Source organism: Capra hircus, chromosome 5, assembly GCF_001704415.2.
Source record: "Capra hircus breed San Clemente chromosome 5, ASM170441v1, whole genome shotgun sequence".
Taxonomy (NCBI): Eukaryota; Metazoa; Chordata; class Mammalia; order Artiodactyla; family Bovidae; genus Capra; species Capra hircus.
The window spans coordinates 56,718,946-56,727,923 of NC_030812.1; the positions used below are offsets into that span (position 1 = coordinate 56,718,946).

The following is an 8,978-nucleotide window of genomic DNA, read 5'->3' on the forward strand; positions in this document are numbered from 1 at the left end:
CTATTGGTCTACGTCAGAGAGGGCGGGGCCAGCCCTGTGTCCCTCGCTGCAAACGACCCCACCCCGAGTAACTTTGGTTCCGAGGAGTATTAAGGATAAATTTTTATCTGGATAGGGGGGCTGAACACCTTTTTCCAAGTATCTGATTTGGGATAGAGTTTTCTCTCTGTGTCCTGAGTCTATAGGGATTTCCTGATCTCTAATCACCGTTTTCACCACCCTAAAGAAAATATGTATTGACCTAAGATTAAATTCCACCTCGCCCTGGAGCCTCCTCTGAAAGCAGGAAACTGGAAATCTCATTGTAAGGGTTTCCTGGGGCTCCGAAGAGTCGTTGTCCCACTTCTCTCAGCCTACCCCAATACTGTCTGTTTTTGGACCCAGGGTCACTGCTTCTACAGTTATTATGAGAGGTTCCTGGTTTGACTCACAATAGATTGATCCACTCTCCAATGATGAACCCTGTGTGTCCGGTACGTGTTATGTTTTGTAGCTGCCCTTCAGTCATTTTTTCCCCGCGAGGGGAGATGGAGTACTTTAAGATGAGACTAACCCTGTGAAGCCAGAAACTGTCAATGAGTAGCATGATGTCCAGGGACCAGGATCCCTCCTCGGTTCTGTCTCTCAGGTCCTTCTGCTCCTCCCAGGATTTGCCTGGAGGGAGGGAAGGAAGGGCTATGCAAATGAGCACCCCCTTCTTATACAGGGGTTTGTCCAATGCCCCAGAGTCTTTGGTTGCTGGAAGGAAGAACAGGATGGATCTGGTGCTGAGAAAATACCTTCTCCATGTGGCTCTGATGGGTGTTCTTCTGGCTGTAGGGGCCACAGAAGGTGAGTGTGGGATGTGTGGACATGAACAAGTGTGAGTTTAGGGTTACACACCTGCTCTGGTTTTTCTCTCCCTAAAGTGGAAGATAGCAGCAGTGCTTCAGGTGTTTCTCATCCATTTGATTTAGTGAGGACATGGGCAACTGAGCTCCCTCCCCACATGAAGATTTGGGTGCATATGTGTTCAGGCACTTGGGACTGAACCTGAAAACAACCCCATCTACCTGGACGGGTGAGAGAACAGTATGTCTCTGTGGCCCTAATTTTGAGATGCTCTGAATAGTGAGCTGGAACATGGGTGCCAAGGTAGTAAAATGAGTGGAAACTCATTTAGGCTTTGTCTTAAGCACTTGGGATAGGGTATTTAAAGTGAGGAGAAAGTGAATGTGGTGTTTGGATAGAAGGGTAAAGAGGCACCTCATCCCCTCTTTGGGATGGGCATGGGTGAACACAGCCCAGGCTTTTGTTCTGGGGCTGGAAGAGATAGGCAGAGGGGTCTCAGCTGAGCATCACATGAAAGGGCTCTGGGGATTGGGGCCTCGTGACAGGAGCAAGGGGTGGGGGTGGTGAGAGGGTCTGGAATGTCTCGTGCTGCTCTGAGGAGGGAGGATTGGGAGTGGAGAAAGAATGGGGCATCTTATGATTCTCTTGTTCTTGTGGTGAGATATTCAGCGGGATGATTCTAGATCGTCCCCCAGGAGAATCAACCAGGTTTCTGGTACATGTTAGAGATGGAGTGAGGATAGTCTGTGATGTGCAGAAATATCTACATTGTACCCCGGTGCCCCCTTTCTCTAGATCCCTGGTCTTACAGACTTCTTGGAACTTCTCCTTGATCTGACTTCCCTCATTCACAATGTGGTTTCAAGTCTTTTTCTTTTACTATGTTCGTTATTGTATTCTGGAAATATTCTGTTCATGTGTGTCCACCCAAGGCTCTTAAAGTATTGTGCTTACTTTTTGGATCCAGATTTTTTAAATCATAAGAAGACATTTTTCTATATTTCATGAAATTTTGCATGGACTGAGTTTGATAATTTTGTCTAGAGTGAATTAACATTGTGTTTATTTAAGAAAATATTCTTTTTTTTTTTTTTTTACAGAAACCTACTGAATTTGTAGGGTTTTAAAATAACATGATGTCTAGGATTTGCTTTTGAATGCTTCAGCCAAAAAACAAACAAACAACAAAAATAAAGGATAGATAAAGCAAATGTGACAAAATGCTGATAGCTGTTGGACCTTGGGGAGGCACATGCAGAGCCATCACATCACTTTTTTTCAGACCTCTTTCTTGCTCAGTTATAATCATTTTGTTTGTCCCCACTCCCAATTTCTACTTGCTTCTAGTCCATCCTCCTCACTGCTTGCCAAAGCGATCCTTCTAAAACACAAATCTGATCCTATTCAAAAAGCTTTTGAAGGATAAATTTTATGGTATGTGCCATATATCAATACAACAAACAAAATCATCTTTCCCTTGCCTACAGGATAAAGTCCAAACTATTTGCCTGGCACTCAAAGCCCCCACTCCATCTTCTTGGCTTAATCTCTCACGATGTACATCAGCCACATTGCTAGTGGTCTCCTATCATGCCATGTGCTTCCATACTTCCATGCATCTGCTCATGCTGGGCCTTCTGCCTAGAATGCTTTATGCCCCAGGCCAACTATTTACTGAGTCTTCCCCAGTCGACCAGAGTGCAATTTACCTGTTTAAAATCTATCATTTTGTTTTACATTGTACATGTCTATTATGGCTCATATTAAGCAATGCCTTGGATTATAGCAATTTATGTATATGTCTATTTCATATACTTTAACCTGAACCCCTTAAGAACCATTTCTTTCTCATTTCTTTCTTTCTTTTTTTTTTCTTCTCTTTTTCATTTCTTAAGTTCTTTGCACCTAGCCCAGTGCCTGGTACGTGGTGGGTATTCAGTAGATTAAAATGCACTTTAAGGGACTTCCCTTGTTGTCCATCAAGTGGCTAAGGCTCTGTGCTCCCAATGCAGGGGACCAGGGTTCAATCTCAGGTCAGGGAACTAGATCCTACAGGTCACAACTAAGAGTTTGCATGCCACAACTACCTGACCCCACATGCCACAGCTAATTGCAGATCCCTCATGCTGCAACTGAGTCCTAGTGCAGTTAAATAAATATATTTTTTTAATGCACTTTGAATGTGAAAATGAATGATGTGTCACAGACAGTGTTGTCCCCCGAGAAAGGAGTGAGTAATGATTTGAGGGCCCTCATAGTATATCTTCCTTTTTAGGACCCAGAGACAGGGACTGGCTTGGTGTTTCAAGGCAGCTCAGAATTAAAGCATGGAACAGACAGCTGTATCCAGAGTGGACAGAAAGCCAGGGGCCTGACTGCTGGAGAGGTAGGAAGTTGGCAATTTCCAGGGAGGATATGGTGGAAATGGGGTGAGGAAGGGAACAGGGTTGAATGTATTTGGGAAGATAGGGAAGGGAAAGGCATACGGGGAGGAGAAGCCAAGGAGCTAACGCAGCTGCCCTTTTCAGGTGGCCACGTATCCCTGAAGGTCAGCAATGATGGGCCTACACTGATTGGGGCAAATGCCTCCTTCTCTGTTGCCTTGCACTTTCCTAAAAGCCAAAAGGTGTTGCCTAATGGGCAGGTCATCTGGGCCAACAACACCATCATCAATGGTGAGTACCTCTCCACCTCCTTCCCAAGGTTCAGAATCCCTGGTATCCCCGGTATCTCCAATGAACTCAAGGAATCCTCCCCCTTTTCCTCTTCTTCCTGCTTTTTTTTTTTTTTTACAAATTATATATGTAACACATATTCACTGCAGAAAAATTAGAAAACACAGATAAAGCAAAAAGAAAAAAAAATTATAGTTCCCCAAATGGGGCACAGAAGACCCAGTGGACATAGAAGTTGGATAGACTTGGATTTAAACTGGTTATGAGTATGTGACCCTGGACAAGTCACTGAATTGTTTTATGCTTCCATTCCCTTATCTATAGAATGGGGATGATAACACTTCAAAAGGTTGTTGTAAGGATTAAAGTGTGATAATATATAAAGATTTTAGCATAAAGCCTGCCCTGTGCTGTGCTTAGGCTTAGTTTAGACGCTTTGCAACCCCATGGACTGTAGCCCACCAGACTCCTCTGTCCATGTGGATTCTGCAGGCAAGAATACTAGAGTGGGTTGCCATGCACTCCTCCAGGGGATCTTCCCAACTCAGCGATCAAACCCAGGTCCTAGCCTACAGTATTAGTTGATGTTGTTATTTTTACTTTTATTCCACTAGCTAGAGCACATCATCCTAGACATTTTGATACATGTCCTACCAATTTGTTTCCAGTGTAAGAATATATATGTGTGTGCTCAGGGGTTCAGTCGTGTCTGACTCTTTGCGACCCCATGGACTGTAGCCTGCGAAAGCTCCTCTGCCCATGGGATTGCCCAGGCAAGAATACTGGAGCAGGTTGCCACTTCTTCCTCCAGAGGATCTTTCAACACAGGGATTGAATCCTCATCTCCTGTGTTTCCTGCATTGGCAGGTGTATTCTTTACCACTGAGCCACCTGGGAAACCCCTTAAGTATATACACTGGAATCTTTTATAGTTTCCATTCTCCCTTCTACCACTCCAAGTAGGTTATACCAAGGAGAATGTATATTGGTAGCTAGGCAGTATTCCTGGAGCCCCTCTTTGGGAGTCATGTTAAAGGTTTTGGTGTACAGTAAGGAATGCCAGGGATTGAGGGAGACTTGGTGTCTTCTTTTCAGGGAGCCAGGTGTGGGGAGGACAGCTGGTATATCCCCAGGAACCTGATGATACCTGCATCTTTCCCGATGGCGGGGCCTGCCCTTCTGGCCCTTTATCTCAGAAAAGATGCTTTGTTTATGTCTGGAAGACCTGGGGTAAGAGTCCCCCTTCTCTGGCCTGTCATTCACACTTAGATTCACTCCTTCCTACCTTTCTTTTGGTCTCATCCCTAAATTCTGTGAGTTTCCCTAATCTTCACTTCCCCCATGACTCCTTCCTCTTCCACAGCACCTAGTCAATTCTATTATACTTCTTTCTGGGAGCCCTGCTCCAATTATAGTCCCATCCCATGGACCCTCTCATAAGGACTCCTTTCCTGCCCAACATATTCAAGCTTACACTCTCTGAAATAACTATTCTTGATACATCTCCTGACCTTCCTTCTCTGGTTCCGTCTCTAACCCTGCCCCAGTCTCCTTTGACTAGTAACCCCTTTCCCTACTCTTCTTCCCAAAAACCTCAGACCAATACTGGCAAGTTCTGGGGGGCCCAGTGTCTGGATTGAGCATTGGGACAGACAAGGCCGTGCTGGGCACACATAACATGGAAGTGACTGTCTACCACCGCCGGGGGTCCCAAAGCTATGTGCCCCTCGCTCACTCCAGTTCAACCTTCACCATTACTGGTAAGGACTGACGAGGGGACAAGGCCAGCTGCAGGGCAGGAGAAGGTGTGGAGGCTGGGCTGGACAGGATAGGGGAAAGAGGAAATGGTGTGTAACCTTGCAGGGGCAGAACCAGGAAGATGTGGGCAGAGGGATGTGGGGCTTGGAGCCCGTGAAGGGCCAGGCAGCTTGGGTTGGTGAAAGAAGCAGCTGAAAGAAAGAACTTATGGTTCTCACTTTCTCTGACTCCAATCCCAGACCAGGTGCCCTTCTCCGTGAGTGTGTCTCAGCTGCAGGCCTTGGATGGAAGGAACAAGCGCTTCCTGAGAAAGAAGCCTCTGACCTTTGCCCTCCAGCTCCATGATCCCAGTGGCTATTTGGCTGGGGCTGACCTTTCCTACACCTGGGACTTTGGTGACAGTACAGGGACCCTGATCTCTCGGGCACTCATGGCCACTCACACTTACCTAGAGTCTGGCCCAGTCACTGCACAGGTGGTGCTGCAGGCTGCCATTCCTCTCACCTCCTGTGGCTTCTCTCCAGTTCCAGGCACCACAGATAGGCATGTGACAACTGCAGAGGCCCCTGGAAGCACAGCTGGCCAAGTGCCTACTACAGAAGTCATAGGCACCACACCTGGCCAGGTGCCAACTGCAGAGGCCCCTGGCACTACAGTCGGGTGGGTGCCAACCACAGAGGGCGTAGGTACCACACCTGAGCAGGTGGCAACCTCCGAAGTCTTAAGTACCACACCAGCAGAGATGCCAACTGCAAAGGGTACAGGTAGGACACCTGAAGTGTCAACTACAGAGCCCTCTGGAGCCACGGTTACACGGGGAACAACTCCAGAGCTGGTGGAGACCACAGCTGGAGAGGTGTCCACTCCTGAGCCTGCAGGTTCAAATACCAGCCCCTTCATGCCTATAGAAGGTACTGCAGGTAAGGGGGCCACCACGAATGAGTTCATAGAGGTGGGCATTTGTCACTGCTCTGAAGACCTGAAAGAATTGCTCAGGACCCAGATGGTACCCAATCCTTAGCTTAGCAGTGGAGTCCCCTCAGAATCTTCACTGGTTTTAAAACCCCCTAAGTCCCTCTTAATGGCGCAGAATAGATCCAGAGTTCAGGAAACCAGGGACTTCTCCTAGGCCATGGAGAGAGGGCTTATTGCTTCTCCCTCCCTGAAGAGAAGTTCAGGGAGCAGTCTGTGGTTCAGGGAGCAGGTGGCAGTGCTCAGTCGTGTCTGACTCTTTGCGACCTCATGGACTATGGCCCACCAGGCTCGTCTGTCCATGGAATTCTCCAGGCAAGAATACTGGAGTGGGTGGCCATTCCCTTCTCCAGGGGATTTTCCCCATCCAGAGATTAAACCCGCATTGGCAGGTGGATTCTTTACCCCTGAGCCACCTAGAAAGCCCCATGTGATCATCAGATAATACTTATACCTCATTTTCTGATTAAGTGTAAACACACAGAAATTTTTCTGACACCACTTCCCACCCCTGGATTCCCATCTCAAAGTAGGTTTACCTGGAATTGTGATTGGAACACTAAAAAGGGAGGAGGGAGGTAGTGACACTATGACTTAACACGTAAGATGTCTGACCCAGGACCTGGCACAGTGTACGGTGTGATAAACATTTGGGATTTCTAAAATTCCGACTCTAACCCTAACTGTGACTCTGGGGCAGTCATTTCTCTTGGGCCTGTTTCTTTATCTAAAAAAATGAGAGTTCTTAGCTCTTGTCTGATTCTAAGCCTGGATCCAGTGGCTCTGACTCTACCTGGAAAAATGTCTGTTGGCCCTTTGTTTTCAGGTTAGTCATTTGCTTCTTGACTTTGCATCTTTAATCCTCTCCTGCCAGGCTCCCTGAGCCCCCTGCCGGATGATACCTTAGTCCTGGTGAAGCGCCAAGCCCCCACGGATTGTGTTCTGTATCGCTATGGCTCCTTTTCCCTCACCCTGGACATTGTCCGTGAGTCTTGCCTACATGTCCGTGAGCTGGTGGAGGGAGGCGTGTGCTGCTTAGGGTTGCCCAGTGGAAGCGCACACCTTGGAAGGAATTACTCACCTGGACAAGGAGAATACCCAAATCCCAGGGGTTTCATATGAAGGCAGGAGAATGGGATTGGGGAGGCAGCCCGAAGACTTTCCTGGCCATGGGCCTTGGGGTAGGATAAATAGAGGAGTCTCAGGCTTAAAATCTTGCCACTTTGCAGAGGGTATTGAGAGTGCTGAGATCCTACAGGCTGTGTCATCCAGCGAAGGAGACGCATTTGAGCTGACTGTGTCTTGCCAAGGCGGGTGAGTGTCCCACGGTTGCCCTGAGAACTCCTGGGGTGACCCCTGCCTGTTCTCTGGTGTCTAGTGTCCCTTCCCAGATTCCCTGACGTAAGCTGACATCTCTCCCAGGCTACCCAAGGAAGCCTGCATGGACATCTCATCGCCAGGGTGTCAGCCGCCTGCCCAGCGGCTGTGTCAGCCTGTGGCCCCCAGCCCAGCCTGCCAGCTGGTTTTGCACCAGGTTCTGAAGGGTGGCTCAGGGACCTACTGCCTCAATGTGTCTTTGGCTGATGCCAATAGCCTGGCGATGGTCAGCACCCAGCTTGTCATGCCTGGTAGGTAGTTGGACAAGAGGTAGGATGAAGACACGGGGAGATGGTAGAGGTTACCTACTAGAGGAAGCAGACACTGAATGTAGCCATATCTGGGATTCCACCCATAGGGCAAGAAGCAGGCCTCAGACAGGCTCCTCTGTTTGTGGGCATCTTGCTGGTGCTGACAGCTTTGTTGCTTGCATCTCTGATATACAGGTGAGATCCCCGCCATCCTGCTCCCACTCCATTACCCCTTATTACCACCACCACTCTTCCTCATGGGAAGAAACCACCAACCCCTTTGGGAAAGTGTAGAGTCCAGGAAAGAGCCCAGACTTGGAAGTTCAACAGGTCTAGGCTGCAGTCTTGCTGGTGGGACCCTGGGGAAGTCGATTAACCCTTCTGAGCCTCTGAAAAGTAGGAAACATAATACCTGTCCTGTGGGGCTGTTTTCAGGGCTCTAGACAATGTGAGTAAAACACCTGGTTCTGAAACAAAAGTGGAATAAATGATGATCTCAATGACTGCTGTTATGAATAATATCAACAGTGGAGGAGGCTGGTGAACTGAGTTCTCCCCCTGCCAGAAAGGCAAATCCCTAGGCCTGGAGGGCTGAGGTCCTCAAAGCAGGGAAGATTGTAGGGTGAGAGGGAAATGGTCAGAGCTTACCATAAACATAAGAGAGGATAAACCCTGTTGGTGAGAAGAGGAGGGAGCCAGGATCAAGGCCAAGTCAACCTGGGTTAAGGTTTAGTCTTTTTTTTTTGGAGAAGCACAAAGAGGTTGCCATTGACCACCACTAACCAGTATCCCTGCGTTTCTCCTAATATCAGGCGAAGACTTATGAAGCAAGGCTCAGCAGTCCCCCTTCCCCAGCTGCCACACGGTAGAACCCAGTGGCTACGTCTGCCCTGGGTCTTCCGCTCTTGCCCCATTGGTGAGAGCAAACCTCTCCTCAGTGGGCAGCAGGTCTGAGTGCTTTTATGTGACGTCATGATTTACCCACATGGAGAGCAAGGCCTGTCTTTTCTCTGGTCTTCCCTCAGAGACTACCATTGCCTGAAATAAAGACTCAGAACTTGATGCTGTTATTTCCTTGTTTCTGGAAGAATCTATGTCACTTAAGGAGTGGAGA

At 48.1% G+C, this 8,978-nt stretch overlaps 1 protein-coding gene across 3 annotated transcripts; it reads left to right on the forward strand.

The window, feature by feature from the left end:
• PMEL (premelanosome protein) lies at positions 73-8,934 on the forward strand. Of its 3 annotated transcripts, none has more exons than XM_018048106.1 (12): positions 73-473; positions 707-831; positions 3,107-3,217; positions 3,360-3,506; positions 4,602-4,736; positions 5,105-5,266; positions 5,504-6,184; positions 7,111-7,221; positions 7,466-7,550; positions 7,659-7,864; positions 7,972-8,059; positions 8,677-8,934. In XM_018048106.1, the coding sequence occupies exons 2-12, from the start codon at positions 756-758 to the stop codon at positions 8,816-8,818; spliced, it is 1,944 nt and encodes a 647-aa protein (XP_017903595.1). In that variant the 5' UTR covers positions 73-473; positions 707-755; the 3' UTR covers positions 8,819-8,934. The 3 variants fall into 3 exon arrangements, with proteins under 3 accessions (XP_017903595.1, XP_017903597.1, XP_017903596.1); XM_018048108.1 differs by having other exon boundaries at positions 5,504-6,175; XM_018048107.1 differs by having other exon boundaries at positions 727-831.

Bases quoted from the DNA above. Each gene is read 5' to 3' on its own strand.
- PMEL (XM_018048106.1), top strand. From the start codon at position 756: ATGGATCTGGTGCTGAGAAAATACCTTCTCCATGTGGCTCTGATGGGT. The intron at 7,865-7,971 runs GTAGGTAGTTGG...TTCCACCCATAG, and splicing joins CACCCAGCTTGTCATGCCTG to GGCAAGAAGCAGGCCTCAGA. The intron at 8,060-8,676 runs GTGAGATCCCCG...TCCTAATATCAG, and splicing joins CTTGCATCTCTGATATACAG to GCGAAGACTTATGAAGCAAG.